This window comes from Alligator mississippiensis, chromosome 7, assembly GCF_030867095.1.
Source record: "Alligator mississippiensis isolate rAllMis1 chromosome 7, rAllMis1, whole genome shotgun sequence".
NCBI lineage: Eukaryota > Metazoa > Chordata > Crocodylia > Alligatoridae > Alligator > Alligator mississippiensis.
The window spans coordinates 55892283-55909708 of NC_081830.1; the positions used below are offsets into that span (position 1 = coordinate 55892283).

At 45.4% G+C, this 17426-nt stretch overlaps 1 protein-coding gene across 1 annotated transcript in view; it reads left to right on the forward strand.

The window, feature by feature from the left end:
- Nucleotides 1–17426, forward strand: part of RASA2 (RAS p21 protein activator 2) — a 93828-nt gene that overhangs the window by 24795 nt on the left and 51607 nt on the right. Inside the window, exon 5 of the mRNA XM_006263324.4 lies at nucleotides 2881–2957. Within this exon, the coding sequence (XP_006263386.2) occupies nucleotides 2881–2957 (77 nt within the window). The remainder of the gene's footprint in view (nucleotides 1–2880; nucleotides 2958–17426) is intronic.

Here is a 17426-nt window from a genome sequence, read left to right on the forward strand (position 1 = left end):
TTTCTTCCTACAGGTGTATTTATATTTGCTTTGCTTCATCAAGGAGTCCTAGAGAAGGTGCCTCAAAAGTAAGAGGCTTCTATACCTGGCACTTCCTTATCCTGAGGAAGAAATTGGGCTTTGTTCTGCCCTCGTACTGTCAAATCTCAAAGACATACGTGCTCAAGTTTAGAATGGCAGTGCTTGCCTAAAACATCAAATGTCTCCAAGCTCATGACTCATTGAATTCATGAGTTCATTGTACTCAGTTTGCCAGAAACATATTTTCACTTAACCATTCACCTAGTCCTAGGCCAAGGCTGTCAAACTGGCGGCTTAAGAATGACCAGTGACTCCTGTGCTCCTGGTCTGGACACTAGTCCCCCAATTGCTCTCCTGCTTCTGCTACTGAAATCTTCAGCTTTTCCCTTCGTTCTCTAACTTCTGCTTCCTGTCCCTCAGGGGAGCAACCTATGGGGCTGAGAGCCTGTGGCTAGGAGACTTGAGGGGACCCAGAGATGCTGTGTGGCACACATGTCCTGGTGTGGCATGGCAGGGGAGGCTAGGCAGTGTGGTGCAATGTGCAGCCTGAATGCCATGTGACCTGGGATGTATGCAGCCCCTGCCCACTCAAGTTGGACAACCCTGATGTTGCCCTTAGGAACTGTCTAAGATTTGTGATGGGCCCTAACTGCTGTCAATATAGCTTCATGCCTTGGAGAAGTTTCACTGAGTGCTGTCTCAGTAGTTGAGCCGTAGTTTGGGGGTCCCATACTTCCTTTTACCTGGGCAAAAAGGCTTGGATTATATCTTCTCTGTTTACCTCTCAACTCAGTCTTATGAAGTACTAAAATGTCTGTTGCTGCACTGAGGGATCTGATCCTTGATCCCAACTATCACACCTCCTGCCATGCAGTGCATGCATAATAGGAGGCACAGTTTTGGGTTCAGGGCACAGATCCTTATTGTGCCCTAGTTTGCAGTGCTGGGGGAGCCCAGATTTATGATCCCAGGCTCTACCTGCACAGGAGGAGTTGAAAGCTGAGTGCCCACAGGTCTGGGGCTTGTTCTAGACTCTGGTGCATTCTCCAGCCCAAGCTGATGATCAGCAGACCACCTGAGAAGCTGTACAAGACCCCACCCAGAGCTGACAAACAGCTGATTGTTGGCCCGATTATGCATTCAATTTAAATTGCCATAAAATTGCTCTGCATTATATGTGGAACTATTTTATGACTGGTTTGCTATTTAAGGTGCCTTAAAATGGGTGCATATGTTAAATTACAGCATAAATATAACATGTAGAGAGGTCCACAGTACTTCAGACAAATAACTAATTTGACTATGTGGTTTAAAAGAGTCAGACTAGTGCTGTGATTAAGATGGGAGCAGGGAATAGGAAATTATCCCAGAGAAGTATGCTTATATAATTTTCTGTTTATCATTTAATGTTGCAGTATTCTTTCAGTTGGTTATAGTTGTTGGCATCTTTTTGCAGAAGAGGTGGAAAAATGGTTAAGTGTTTGTTCTCAGTGAACTATTATTTTAACCAGTTGTGGTTTTGTCTGTGTATGAATGAGATACTGTTTTAAGACAAGGCTTGCTTATGTGGGAAACTCCTCCTGTACAAAGCTTATTAGCAAATAACAAAACTCCCACGCATCCCTTTTTCAAAATCTAGTTGAAGCAAAATGGCTTCAGTGTTTTCATTGTGTTACACCATGTATAAGTATTTAGCAAAAAGTTCGCTTCTCGCTTTGGATAAGAGATGCATCATGGAAATAAAGTAAAATTCATTGTTCACGCTCACTTTTCTTATAAACCTTCTGTCTCGCTGCTTTTTTCTTGCATCACACACATTGCACTTGTCTGCACCTACTCTGCTGCAAGAGCAGTGTAGTTTTTCTCAGCTTTCACTTGTAGAAGTTTATTGACCTCTCTTCGTCTTAGTACAGGTGTGGGCAATTATTTGGGCTGGATGGCCTTTTAATGAGTTTTGGTAAGCTGTGGAGGGGAGGGGGGTCAGGAAGATGCCAGTTGATCCTGTTTGGCCTGCCAGTCACAGCCTGGAGCCTGAGGAGGGAGGGTTCTGCCCCACAACATTCTGTTCTGCCACTGCCAGGGCTGGGCTGCACAGAATGCAGACTCCTCTGTTCCCCTCCCCCTGGCTTCCTATTGGCAGTGTGCAGTCCTGGCACTGTGGGCTGCTAGCAGCCAGACCAGCACAGGATAGGGTGCCATGCAGTGCACCAAGTAACTGTTCCATCTGCCCATTGCAATGAACCACTGTCACCATGTCACACTGGGAAGTCAGTGGCTGCCCCACAGCCAGCCCACTCGCATCCTAGTGGCATTGCAACAAATCTGCACACTACCCAGCCCAGCACCAGCTGCAGCAGAGCTGAATGGCACAGGGTGCAGTCCTTCCTCAGGCTCCTGGTGGGGGCCAGTGGGCCAGATAGGATCAATTGGTGGGTTGGATATGGCCCACAAGCCATGTTTTGCCCACCCTCATCTTTGTATCTGTAGAATGTGGATACAGCAGTATAGATTCTGTAGTCCTGTATTCTTGGTATTCTAGTGTTTCGTCATGCATTGTATGTCATGATTTACTTACGTTATTTTTTGCTAGTTTGCTTAGTGCAGGATGAAGCCCTTCGTTACCAGTTCTTTCTAGAAAGACTTTTCACAAGTTTCTTTGATCAGTAGGGGCAGTATTGAACTCGTGTCCATTTTATGCTAATATATTTGCTATGAGTGAGTTCTTTATCTATTAAGTGGGTGGTAGATCATATTGAAAACATCTACAAAATGTTGTTGTTATGCCAGTTGTTACTTTTGGAAAAAATGGATTTCAGAAATGCTTATGTATGTGTGTTTGTTTTCTTTCCTCCCTGCCAGGGAAAAGTTCACCTTGAATTCAGACTGAATGAACTGATAACCGATAATGGATCTGTGTGCCAACAACTAGTAGTACAGTAAGAACATTTATGAATTGCTAAATTAATTTTAATTTGCTTTTAAAAGAACTAGTTATGTTGTATTGGTAATATCTAATGCTTTATTACAACATCAATAACTTGTTGTTTTGGAATTGACATGGTTGTAATGGCCTGGCATATGCTATGGAAACTTAGCAGAAAGATTTTGTGATGGTGTTAACATGTACTTTCTTAACTGAATGAATATAAGCTGTGGTAGGGCTTGTAATATAAACAGTCGAGTATCTGGAGCATAGTGTCATACAGTACTGCTTGAGGCTTTCTCTGATTGAGAAAGCTAAAAGTGCTAGCAGTAGTCAGTGGCTGCCATCTCCAGTGTTGGGTTAGCTGGCAGGACTGAACTAATGGGGCATGGCTAGGACCTTTCCCAAAAGTTCCCCAGTGTACCTAGAACAGTAATGATTGTGCGTACTATCAGGGCAACCCAGTTTCGATTCACTCTGCAACAAATATCTTGGTTCAGTGCGTGGTAGGATCTTAAAGCAAGGACTGGTTAACTATTTTTTATTAACTTTTATATTCAGCTATAGCTTACAATGGGACTTTTTCTCAGTCTTGTAGCTGTTGTTATAACAGTTGAAAGAACTTTTTGAGTATTCCAAATTTAAAGTTAAAAAACCCCCAACAACATAGAATTAGTTTTGTGATAGATATCCATACCATGCAGGAATGAAGGCAGAAAGAGACAGCTATTATTGCCACAGGGTAATGGTTTCAGTAAGCTATTAACTAAGAAAATAAGCCAGAAAATTTGTTAGCTTCTCAATTAAATATAAGGATAAGATAATGGTTGAGATTAGCATTGAAATGGCTGGTTGTGATCTTGCTATTGACCAATTAAATTAGTGCATAGAGACCTTGTTGTAGCTTCAGGTTGTTTTGATGACAAAACAGAAAATAACTTGGCGATTCTTTTTAGTACTTTTCATCTTAAAACCATAACACATTACAAAGGAGAAGGTGGGTAGCTGTATTCAGAGGAAGATGTTAGGTGTAAGAAATGAAGTGATGTGGCTATGGTTAGTTAGCAACTCAGTGGCCCAATTTAAAAGTAGAATTTAGTTTTCCTGACAGATAATCTAGTCTCGTAGCAGAAAAACTAGAAATTCTTTTTTCTGGAGTTGTTTTTGATATGCTTCTAAATTGAGGCACTTGTTTTTTTTACGGGTTGTTAGACACTGAATGTTTGGGAGTGGAACTTCTAAACAACAAACCAGTTTAAAAGATTGGGGGTATTTCTGCTGACATGTGACTCCACATAACTGACTGTAGAATGGGGTAAATGCACAAAAGTGAAAGCTAAATCCTGAACGTTTAACAGATACTTGTTGGGGAAAACTGCTTCATTTAACGATCCCTTTCCAGAGGATGGAATGGATACATGAAAAATGATTCTTGAACCTCTGCTCTATCCCTATCCTTTCCATTCAATAGAATTTATTCATATATCCACACTGTTCATTATAGCTAGTCTTTTTTGTGTATAATCTGCATGAAGAAGCTGTTTAATTCACAACTTTAAATTATTAGATGAAATTGTAGGAAGTGGGCACGATAAATCAACTATTCCAGTCCTCATGCTAAAGGCAGAATCATCCTAAAATTTCCTGGGCTGCAGTTCTGCTCCTAGTGCTGTCTGGCTCCTGTGGCCACAAAAAAGGCCATCTCCATCCTTTGCATAACCTCCATCCTCCCCCTTCAGTTATTTGAAGGCTGTTATCAACCCCCTCCTCCCCGCCCAAATCCTTTTTCCAGACTAATTCTAGTTCTTTCATCCTTTCCTCATCATTAAGGTTTTCAAGCCTCTAATCTCTTTTGGTTGTTCTCCCTTGGACTTCTTTTCCAATCTGTCCACATCCTTCTTTAAGTGTGGGGCCTAGAACTGGACATGGTATTCTGGGTAAGGCCTCACTAGCACTGAATAGAGCAGAAGAATAATTTCCTTTGATTTGCAAGAGAAACTTCCATTAATATAATCCAGTATGCTGTTGGCCTTTTTGGCAACAGGATCACTCTGGCTTGTATACAGCTTATGGTCCTCTTTAACCCCCCATGTCCTTTTCAGCAGTATTATACCCTAACTGTCATTCCCCAGTCTGTACCTATGCATGTAGTTTATTCCATCCTAACTGCAGGACTTCACATTTGTCCTTATTGCATTTCATCAGCTTCCTCTAGTACAATAATATATTTGTATCTTGCCTTCTTACATGTATATTTAAGAAGCAGGCACTGGCTTTTTGGGCTCTTAAATATAGACTTTGAAAACTGACAGCCATAGTTCTAGACCAGTGATTCTCAGCCAGGGTTCTGGGGCACCCTGGTGTACCCTGAGATCCTTTGGACAGTGCCAAGCAATGTGTAAGGAGATAAGCAGATAAAAGCAGAATAAGGCTCTCCCTGTCTAGCTGTTCTCCTGGTCCCACTGCCTGCCTACTCCACATGGAGGTGTAAACACTGTAATAAATACCTTCAGTTTTTGAAATGGGGTACCGCTGAATTCACAAAAATTCTCATAGAAATCATAGAAAATTAGGGGTGGAAGGGACCTCATGAGGTCATCTAGTCCAACCCTCTGCTCAAGTCCAACCATCCCCAACTAGACCATCTCAGCCAAAGCTTAGTCTAGCCGGGTCTCAAAAACCTCCAAGAATGGAGATTCTACCACCTCCCTAGGTAACCTCTTCCAGTGTTTTACTACCCTGCTAGTAAGAAAATCCTTCATAATATCTAACCTAAACTTCCCTTGCTGCAACTTAATACATTGCTCCTTGTTCTGTCATCTGTCACCACTAAAAACAGTCTAGTTCCATCTGCTTTTGAATACCCTCCGCCACCTTTCAGGTAGTTGAAGGCTGCTATTAAATCCTCTCTATCTCCTCTTCTCCAGACTAAATAAGCCCAGTTCCCTCAGTCTTTCCTCATAAGTCATGCCCCCCAGTCCCCTTACCATTTTTGTTGTCCTCCGCTGGACTCTCTCCAATTTGTGCACATTTTTCTGTAGTGTGGGGCCCAAAACTGAACACAGTACTCCAGATGTGGCTTCACCAGTGCTGAGTAGAGGAGAATAATCACTTTTCTTGACCTGCTGGCAGGTCTACCAGTGCAGCCCAGTATGCTGTTAACCTTCTTTGGAACAAGAGCACACTGTTGGCTCATAATTACCTTATTGTCCACTCTAACCCCCAGGTCCTTTTCTGCAGAGCTGCTACCCAGCCAGTCAGCCCCCAGCCTGTACTGGTGCATGGGATTGTTCCAGCCTAAGTGCAGATCTTTGCATTTGTCCTTGTTGAACTGCATGAGATTCCCTTTGGCTCAATCCTCCAATTTGTCTAGGTCACTTTGAATCCTATCCCTATCTTCCAGTGTATCTACTACTACCCCCACATCTTGGTGTCATCTGCAAACTTGCTGAAGGTGCACTGTATGCCATCTTCCAGATCATTGATGAAGGTACTCCAATTGATACCGGCTGCTAAGTAGACATCGAGCCATTGATTACTGCTCTCTAAGCCCGATACTCCAGACAGATTTCTATCCACAATACAGTCCATTCATCCAGCCCATACTTCCTTAGCTTGCCTGCGAGTATGTTGTGGGAGACCGTATCAAAAGCCTTGCTAAAATCAAGGTGTACCACATCCACTAGTCTCCCAGTTTCCACAGAGCCAGTCATCTCGTCATAGAAGGCAATCAGGTTGGTCAGGCATGACTTGTCCTTGGTGAATCCATGCTGACTGTTCCTAATCATCTTCTCCAAGTGCTTAGAAATGGACTCGTTGAGGAACTGCTCAGTGATTTTTCCAGGAACCAAGGTGAAGCTGACTGGCCTGTAGTTCCCTGGATCCTCCTTTTTCCCTTTCTTAAACATGGGCACTATGTTTGCCCTTTTCCAAATATCTGGGACCTCAACTGATCACCATGAGTTGTCAAAGATGATGGCCAGTGGCTCTGCAGTCACATCAACCAGGTCCCTTAGCACCCTCGGGTGCATCCTGTCCAGTCCCATGGACTTGTATGTATCCAGCGTTTCTAAATAGTCCCTAACCTGTTCTGTCACCACTGTTGGCTGCTCACCTCCTCCCCAAACTGTGCTTCCAGGTTCAGTAGTCTGGGAGCTGACCTTGCTTGTGAAGACTGAGGCAGAGAAGCTACTGAGCACTTCAGACTTTTCTGCATCCTCTGTCACAAGGTTGCCTCCCCTATAAGGGACCCACACTTTCCCTGATCCTCCTCTTGCTACTGACATACTTGTAGAAACTCTTCTTGTTCCCCGGTATATCACTTGCTAGCTGCAACTCTAATTGTGCTTTGGCCTTCCCGACTTCGTCCCTGCATGCCTGGGCAGTGCTCTTATACTCCTCTCTATTTATTTATCAAATTTCCACTTCTTATACACTTAGTTTACTAAAGATTTCCCTACTAAGCCAAGCTAGTTTTCTGCCATTCTTGCTAGTCTTTCTGCACATCAGGGTGGTTTGCTCTTGCATTCTCAGTAAGGTTTCTTTAAAGTATAACCAGCTGTCCTGTACTCTTCTCTCCCTCAGACTAGCTTCCCAGGGGATCCTGCCCATGAGGTCCCTGAGTGAGTCAAAGTCTGCTTTTCTGAAGGTCAGGGTCCTTACTCTGCTGCTCTCCATCCTTCCTTTCCTCAGGATCCTGAACTCAATCATGTCATGGTCACTGCTGCTCAAGTTGCCACCCACTACTACATTTCCCACCAATTCTTCCCTTTTTGGAGCAGTAGGTCAAAAAGAGCATGGCCCCTAGTTGACTGCTCCAGCACTCTCACCAGGAAGTTGTCCTCAACACTCTCCAAAAACTTCCTGGATTGCCTGTGCACTGCTGTATTGCCCTCCCAGCAGATGTCAGGGTGGTTGAAGTCCCCCTTGAGAGCCAGAGCCTGTAATCGGGGAAACTTGCACCAGCTGTTTGAAGAAAGCCTCATCCACCACTTCCTTCTGGTCTGGTGGTCTATAGCAGACCCCCCGCTACAACATCACCCTTGTTGCTCTCCCTTCTAACTTTAACTCAGAGACTTTCAACAGGCCTATCTTCAGTTTTGTACTGGAAGTCTGAACAATCATATGGCTCTTTTACATAAAGTGAAACTCTTCTTCCTCTTCTCCCCTGCCTGTCCTTCCTAACCAGTTTGTACCCATCTATGACAGTGCTCCAGTCATATGAGCTCCCACAAAGTCTCTGCTGTTCCAATAGCATTATAGTGCTGTAACTGTGCAAGGACTTCCAATTCTTCCTGCCTGGTTATCAGGCTCCTTGCGTTCATGTACAGGCACTGAAGTAACTAGTTGATTGCCCTGATTTCTCAGGAAGTATGAGAACACCTCTCCACTTGCCCCCTCCTGCTTTCCCTTTGTCCAGGTCTCCCACTTCCCTGCTTATCTCAGAGCTTTGGTCTCAGTGAACCTTGTTTTAAAGCCCTCCTCACTAGGTTAGTGAGCCTGTCTGCCAAGATGCTCTTCCCTGTCTTCGTTGGGTGGATCCCATGTTTTCCCAGCAATCCTTCTTGGAACATCCCATGGTTGAAGAAGCTAAAGCCCTGCTGGCAACACCACCTGTGCAACCAGGTATTGATCTGCAGGATGCACCTGTTCCTGCCCAGGCCCTTTCCCTTGACCGGAAGGATCAAAGAGAACATGGGTGCCCTGAGTCTGATGAGGTGTCTTGAGTCTAAAAAGGTTGAGAACCACCGCTCTAGACACTGCCACTCCTATTCATGTACCCTGAAGGGAAGTACTATAAGGAATTATTTCTGCCTTTCGGACAGGGGAGATGACTGCAGATACTCCGATTCAGGAGTGAGGGTGAGATCTGAAGGTGAGAATCTTTTGTACCTGTCTCTGGGCAGGATGTAGGAAATGGGTTCAGGAGAAGCCTTCTCAGCTAGGTGAGAAAGACAGAGAGAACTTGAATGAGTAGGGAGACTTTTTTGTAATTGTTTTGTTCTAATTTGAATCTTGGTGTTTAACGTGATTAAATTCTTTTAATCAAGGCTTATCTTAGTATGCTGCTGTTTTTGAATGTGATTTCCTCCTTCCCCCCCCCTCCCCACCCCCCGACTGGTAGACCAGTTTTATCATCTTAGAGTATGATTATACTTTGAAAAGTGGAACAGTAAGACATAGGTGTTCTGTTTAAAGGGGAAAAAATTTACAGCTTCCATTTCTACTAACATAATCTTTAATGTAAAATTTGAGCAGTGTTCTTTCTGGCTTGCAGTAAAATAAAAAAAAATTAGTTGGGTGGTTGGTGCAAGATCTAGAAAAGGAATTTAGTTAGGTTTTTCACTGGAGTATTGATAACAGCAAATTAACTTGCTTTGTCACAAAATGATACCACTAATATGATGATGATTATCATAGACTAAAGAGTTAGGTAATTGTTTTTAGCTATGTATATGCATGTAGGCAAGTGCTTTAATGCGTCCCAGCATTGTATAGTGGGTGATAACTTGATTATTGAAATCCCACAGCTCTTAATTTTGTGAGCTGCCTCTTGGAATACATACAGGAAGCAGAACCAGAAGAGGGGGTCAGACTTGATGATCTACTTAGGTCGCTTCCGACCCTACATCTGTGAATCTATGAAAAGCTACTCTGCCTGCCAAACCCAAGCGTTCATAGTTTTTCCTGACTTCATATTTTTATCTATCTGAATTTCCACTGATGCTCCTTTCTGTGTTTAGTTTATATATCAACAATACTTGGGGCTTTTTGAGATGAAACTTTCATAGTTACATCTCTCATTTAATTTTTCATGATGAGGACCTTTTCGTGTTGCTCTAGAAAGTTACTGTTGCAGATTGCAGTTGTGAGTAGGAAGTGGGTTATGTATCACACCCTCTCTTAGGAACACTTTGATGGAGATAAATGATCAAAAGGAAACTAGGCTCCTTTGGTGGCTTCTGTACTCACCCAGTGATTGATGTGTGGCAGAAGCTTGTGCGTTAAAACTGAGCTATTACGTCAGCACTTTTGCATTCATCTGAGATTATGAAATAGGCAAAGTTTCTTAAACTACTTGTTACATTATTATTAATAACCTGTCAAACCTGCTAGACGTCTTGGGTAATAAACTAATGTGTATGTATGATACGTATGTATACAACATGTATCCGTCATGTACATACAGCTATACATCTATTCTTTTCTTTTTTTTTTTTTAAGAGACTCCTCCAGACTAAGATGTTTAGAAGGTCAAAGGAAATCAAATTACCTAGGATACCTCCAGTTTGTTTATCAGAAAGGTGCATATTGTCAACTTTAAATTCTCAAATCCCTCTAACTTTTCTGCTTTCTATAGCTACTGCTGAAAGAAGGGAAATATTCTTAAGTTTAACATCTCACTTTTACAGCATACTGTGCTGTTTGTTCTTGATTTTTGTCCTTCACCAAGCCCTGCCAAGTAGGTGTTTATTAGCAGCAGTAACTGAAAGCTGGTGGGTTCAGAGAAGTGTGTGCACAAAGAAAGGTAGGGATACCCCAGACATAATGGGGCTTGTGCCCTTGATCCTGCCAAAGAAACGCGTCTAAATGAGCATAGGGAGATTTAAATATAAACTCAAGCCTTCTTCCTTTTCTTCAACAATAAAGGCCAAGTTAGACTGTCAGGGAATTTCTTGCAAGGGAAGTGGGTTGATATGCTTTCCCAAGTCTTTGTGCCTGTAAACATGAAAGTCACCAACATATAATGCACCTACCTAACAAGTTTTGTTCCTGTCATACAAATTGTTAAAATTCCTGTTTATATTTGGGAATGGAGGAGGTGGTTTAGCTGTAGCTAATCATTTCCTGGCCAGAATGTAGCTTTAACAGCCATAACATGAGCAGGTAGTTCCTCTCAAATCACTTAGCTAGTAAAGTGTTCTCAGAAGTAGCAGGGAAACGTCTTTTGATTGTGGTCTCAGTGGCTCAGGAATGCAGGGATGATGGGCCTAAAAATGGCTTCAAGGAAAAGCTTTCTGGCATGCATTCATGGTTTTGTTTTTTATTTTATATGTCACCCTCCACCCTTCATTATTGCATCTTAGAATGTGAGAGCAGAATAAATCAGAAAATGACAAGAGAATAAATCAATTTACAAGGAAATTAGAATCTCAGCATAAGCAAGAACACCCCCCCCCCACACACACACACACAAGTCTCAGCCTTGCTTTGCTGGCTAGATGCTTGCCTAAATAAGGTTTTCAAGTGGTTCCAGAATTCCCAGGCTTAGGCTCTGGTGGGACTCAAGGGGGACGGTGTTCTGGAGCTGGGGAGCAACTGCTGAGAATGATCTGCCACATGTTTTTCCTAGGCAGACTTTGAGTATTGATGATACTTGCAGGAGGTTGCTTTTGGCTGACCTTAGGTATTGCAATGAGATGCAAGGGAGAAGGCAGTCCCTTGGGTACATGGGGCTCGGACCGTTTAGGGCAGGGGCGGGCAATTATTTTGGGCAGAGGGCCGTGTACTGAATTTTGGCAAGCCATCAAGGGCCGCATGACAGGCAGCCCAGAGCAGATTAATATTAATTTTCTAAAATTTTTAGGGGCCCTGCGGGCCGGATAGAATGGCCTGGCGGGCTGCATCTGGGCCCCGGGCTGCATCTTGCCCACCCCTGGTTTAGGGCCTCATAGGTCAACCAACGTCTTGAATTGTGTCCAGAAAGCTATTGAGTTCCAGTGCAGACTCTGGAGCATTGGAGTTGCATGTTCCTGGTGACCCATCCCTGTCAAAAAGCGGGTTACCATGTTCTGTAGCTTCCGATGGTTTTCAAGGGCAGCCCTACATAGTGCACTGCGGTAGTTTCATAGTTGGTAGGGTCGGAAGGGACCTGAGCAGATCATCAAGTCTGACCCCCTGCCATGGGCAGGAAAGACCCCGGCTAGGTGTACTAGTTTAACCTGGAGGTTATGAAGTCATGGGTGGTAGTGGCCAGATACAAATCTGAAAGAAACAGTTGCAGCCTTGTCACCAGATGGAGCTAATGAAAAGCATTCCTAGCCAGCATTGCCTCCTGAAGATACAGGTGGAACAGAGAATCCAGGAGCACCCCAGGGCTGCAAATCTGAATGAGGAGGGGTGGCTGAAACCCATCAATAGGTTCTTCAGTTCCGTCCCCAGGCTTCACCCAAGTCAGGCAGTTTGCCCACCATTATCACCTCAGGCTTGTCATCGTTGTTTCAATTAGTTCACCCACAACCAAGCACTGGGAAGGTACTAAGACTGTGGGGCTTGGATCAGATGAGAAAAGTCAGAGCTGGGTGTCAGTCTCATGCTTATGTCACTTCACTTCAAATCTCTGCACAGTCTCACGCTTCATGCACAGATTGAATAGGAGGGGAAACAAAGTGAAGCCCTGGGGAACCCCACAGGAAAGGTCCAGTGGAAATGAAATACTGGGTTGTCATAGCCCTTTGGCTCCTCCCTTCTAGGAAAGAGTGCTTTATCAAAAGCTGCTGATTGAGTAAAATCATTAGGGCACAATTTCCCCTTTCAGTCTTGATTGATCAAAGCCATGAACAGTCTCTGTGCTATATTTGGAACAGGAGCCAGATTGACAAGGATCTAGGAAACTGATGGCATCCAGGTGAGCCTAGAGCTGTCAGGCAAGCACCTTCCCCAGAGTTCGGTAATCTTCCCCAAAAAATGAAAGAGATAGGTATGATAACTCACCGAGGAGTCGTTGTCAAGCAATAATTTCTTGATTAAGGGCTGGACAGTCTCAGACTTCAGTATTTCTGGTACCCTGCCCGTCCAAAGTATTGACAGCCCCTTTTAGTGGTGACCCCAGTCTCCCTCACCTGACTCTTGCAAGCCAGGATGGACATGGTTCCAGTTCACAACTGGTCATACTGACCTTCCCCCCTGCAGTTTAAAAAAAAAAAAATCCATATAAATGGGATGATCCATGTAAACGGGACAAGATTGAGCTTCTTCAGTCACAAATTCTGACTTAGCAGCAAAAGTGTTGGTTTCCTGAGCTATGCTAGATAGGGGCAATGTTATCTGCAAAATAGGTGGCAAACCTATCATAGCAGATTGGAGCAATCTTGGTTTCCAGTTAGAGACAGGCTGATTAAGTTTTGAATCCAGATGGCTCTGGCTTTTGTATTTTGAATGTTAGCTTCACAGTGAAATGAGTTCTCTAAACACTTAATGAAAGTGAGTTTAGCCCTTTCTAAAGCCTCTCAAACTTAGAGTTCAGGAAAGAAATAGGGTTTATAAACCCAAAGACTGGCTATGGATATTAATATTGTAAAAAGAAACTAGGTTAAATGTTTGAGTGCTGGAAATTAAGCCATAAAGAACAAGCATCTCTAAAAAATAAATAAATAAAAATGATCTCCTTTGGGGATTTTCTTGTGAGGCATACTTAAACATTTTGTGGTTCAGAATTTTCTCATTTATAGCCAAATGACTAATCTTTTTTAGCCTTCCTGGCACCTAATGGATGGGGAGAATGGGGAAGTGAAAGTGCTGTTCAGGAATTGCTAACTTTCAGAACATGGAGAATTTACACACAGGCTGAAATAATTATCTAATAAATGAAACATTTATAGTAAGGAAGCTAGTGTCTACTTGAACTTCTATTTTCCACTTGAACATTCCAGTCCTTGTCCAGAATCTTCAGTCTTTTTGCTGAAATTTCTTGGCTTTTGGTTAAGGACTTCCTTGTCAGCTCCATTTGGAGCCCCAGAAGAGGGGGCATTTTGTTTTGCCTTTGAACCAAAGTGGCAAAGTTTTCTAGTTTGATTCTACTTCTGTTCCAGTGATACATACATAGAATTGTTCTGCTTCTCTCTTGGGAGCTTTTTCCTTTCCTTTCGTCTCCTGCTGATGTGAAAAGAGAACTTAGGGACTAGGGGTGCACCAATAAAGATTTTTTGGGTTGATACTGATGGCCAATTATTAACGAGCCATCTTGGCTGATACTGATCCGATTGCTGATATGCAGCCTGGCAGATTGGAGAGCAGCATCTGGCTGGTAAGCATGTGGTGGGGCAGAGGCAGGGAAAGGGAAGCAACTGGGTGGGGGGCAGATTGAGGCCCCCACAGTGAGGGAGGGAGTGGGGCTGGGGTGGAGATGGGCCTGGGCCAGGGTTGTGCTCAGGGTAGGTGGCAGCAGTGCTGGGACTGGGGCTACAGGATGGGTCCCTCTGTAGTTCCCCTCTCCCAGTGCCACTTCTGCCTGGCCCAACCACCGCCAGGAAGAGCCCAGCGCAGCCCCGGGCCCCAACCCACAGCGGCAGCCCACTCTTGCCCTGCACACAGATCCAGGGGCACAAGCCCCCCCTGTGCCTGCCCCAGGAGTATGTACTGAGGTGGGAGCCACTCCACCTTTCCTCCCTGTGCCCTCTGGATGAGCTGCTGGTGGCTCCATCCTGATCCTGCCCCAGCCCCACTCCCTCCCTCACCACGGGGGCCTCAATCTGCCCCTCCACATCCCTTCCCCCCTCCTCCCCCAACTTACCAGCCAGACACTGCTCTCCAAGCTGCCAGGCTAGCTGCGTGCTTGCTGCAGCTGCATGCATTATCGGCCACATCATCAGCAATTGGCTTTTTCTGGCTGATGTCAATTTTCTTTTTATCAGTGACAATATGATATAGACCAATTCTATTGGTGCCCTTCTATTAGGAACATCTGAGGGATGGCAAACAGGATCTTCCAGGAAATGTAGACAATGCTCTTTCCATCTCAGTTTAAAAGAGGGGTGCTCAACCTCTGGCCTGCGGTCCAGATCTGATCTATGGCACCATGTCATTTGGCCCGCAGGGCTCCCCTTGGGTCTGAAAATTTGGCAGCCAGGAGTAGTGGTACTATTTTCTTGCTGCCAAATCTCTAGACCCATTGAGAGCCCTGGGCCCTGTCTGCTGGATTGAGTGTGGAGGGCTGGGTAGAGAGAGTGACAGTCCCTAATCCTTGTGTGGGGGGACTGGGAGGGGATAGTCCTGGGCTTTAATACTTGTGTAGGGGGCTGGGAGGGGGTCCAGAGGGTCCAGAGTGCTACACTGGACCCTGGGACCCAATTCTGACACGCACAACAAGGGGGTGGTCCTGGGCCTGATCCAGCCCACAGATGGGCACTGCATCACTCTTCTGGTCCACAGGGAGGTTTAGAGGAAGGAACATTGAGGAAAGCTCCCACATTTAACAATTTTGAGACAGAAATGGGAAGAGTGCAGTGAACCCCTGTCCCAACTTTCTCTTGGACAGGACAGTAAGAAGTTCCATTCTACAGCTCTCGCCCCTCTTTAGAAAAAAACAAACAAAAAAATGGAGGGTACCTTGGGCCTCTGACAGAACTAATCTTAGTGTTGATTACAGGCCAAAAATAACTGAATATGGGCATGGACTTTTATACTCTGAATGTTAGTTGTGCGCAGGGAGTTGACATTAAGCCACGCACAGTGGATAAATTTGGTTCTCCAGCAGTCGTGTGTGTCCTGACTAGGAAAGCCCATTTTAGCTCAGATTGATTATATAGAAAGAAATACCAAAGGCAATTATTAGTTATTAAAAGAACCTGCCAAATCCTGTTTGTTGAGCCAGTGTTTCTGTTAAGAGAGGATGTATTTACATTCCTGGTCATGTTGTATAGAATATATTCTAAGTTTCAGAAATGTATACTTGCCCTCATGTTTTTTTTGATTTGTATACCAAGCATAAAAGTTATGCTGGGATTTCTGTTTGCAGGTACAAATGATTGAGTTGGAAAATGTGTGTGTGTGTGTGTGTGTGTGTGTGTGTGTGTGTGTGTGTGTGTGTGTAACAATGAGTATGAGTGTGAGCATGGGTTGAAGCAGTGTGAATACAGTTCCTGTCTTGATTAAGTTTTTTTATGACTGTCATCCTCCTGTGTAGAATCTCAGCACATTACACTTACAATCAGTAACAACAGTGAAGCTCCAATTGGACATAAGGGGTGTGTCTCAAACCCAAACGCTGCAAGAGGTGCATGCAGGAACAGGAAAAGGTTCCCCCTGCTGCAGGTTTGCAGCACAGGGGCAAAATTAGACCCCTGGATATCTAGGGGTAAAAAAAAAAAAAAAAATAAGCGGGGCAGCTAAGCCTGCCAGAGCACTTCTATGGTTGACCCTCACCCTGGTGCTGAAGCACGATGCCTGCCTGTGCGGGGCAGGCAGCATGCCAGCCGCAGGGCTCCAGTGCCATTAAGTAAGGGTTTGGGGGAGCTGGAGGAGGGGACCATGGGGGGACCCCCGTTGGTCTTGCCCAGCCCCTGCCTGCCCTCCAAGGCCCCCTGATCCCTGCCCCCCACCCCAGCATCCCCGCAATTAAAACAACCCCCCAGCACTTACCAGCAATTCTAGCTGCCCATCTGGGTCACTGGGGCTCCGCCTACACAGTGGAGTGGGGTAACAGCCCATGTGGCCCCAATCTGAGCCCTGATGTCCTGTGCTGCCCAGGGGGCCTCTACCAGGAGACACTGGAGCCCCCCCCACCCCAGCCCCTGCTTCTACACTAAGTACAGGCTTTTTTTTTTTTTAAGTGCTGGAGCCTTGGGGGGGGGGGGGGGTGCAGCAAAACATGCAGGTATTTAGAGTTCATTTTATTATGGTGATACACTGCTAGGCATCCAAATTGCTTTAACCCAATAGATATATCAATAAAACATGCTCAACTGATCATTTGTTCTCTCTCTCTCTCTCTCTCTCTCTCGTCTTTTGTTTTAATTGTGGAGGAACATGGATTTTGGGGTATTTTACAGAGTGACTTTGGGATTATTTTTATCAGGGGTTTTTCAGTTTTCCAATAGGGAACCCCAGAATTCTTGCTAGGGAGGCCAGTGGCAGGACCCTGCCTGCTCAGAGCTGGCATCTTGGACCCAGTTGGCTGTGGCTGACCTCCTGGCCAATTGGGGCCAGGAGGATATGCTTTGACAGTTCAAAGGAGGCCACCACACTGGCAACAGTTTGTCCCCAGCTCTGGCAAGAGCCGCACAGGCGGACGCCCACTGTGCCTCCATTGAGCCCAGGGACCCCCCAGTAGGACCCCAACCCTCAGCGCATCCGGAGGTAGGTAGGGCCTGCAACCAGGAGGGAGGGACCCCAACCCAGTCAGCTGCAGGGCAGCTGAGTGGGAGCCGAGGAGGGACATCCCCCCCCCCCCGTTCCTACTTGGCCCAGCCCCTAGGGAGCCACACGGCTAGTCCCACCCAGCGTGTGAGATAGGGCAAGGGGGGGCACTGCTGTGGGGCAGGGACCCCCTAGAGCGGTGTGGTGCCATCAGCAAGCCCTTCTGCGCACGCGCGCAACTTAAAAGGGGCCCACCAACAGCATACCCGCAGTTCATCCCTGGCTCCAGCAAGAGATGCATGGGCGGAAGCCCATTGTGCCCAGGGCTCCCCAGTGGGACCCCAACCTGGACCCCCAGCACAGCCGGAGGTAGGTGGGGCCCGTGACAGGGAGAGAGGGACCTCAA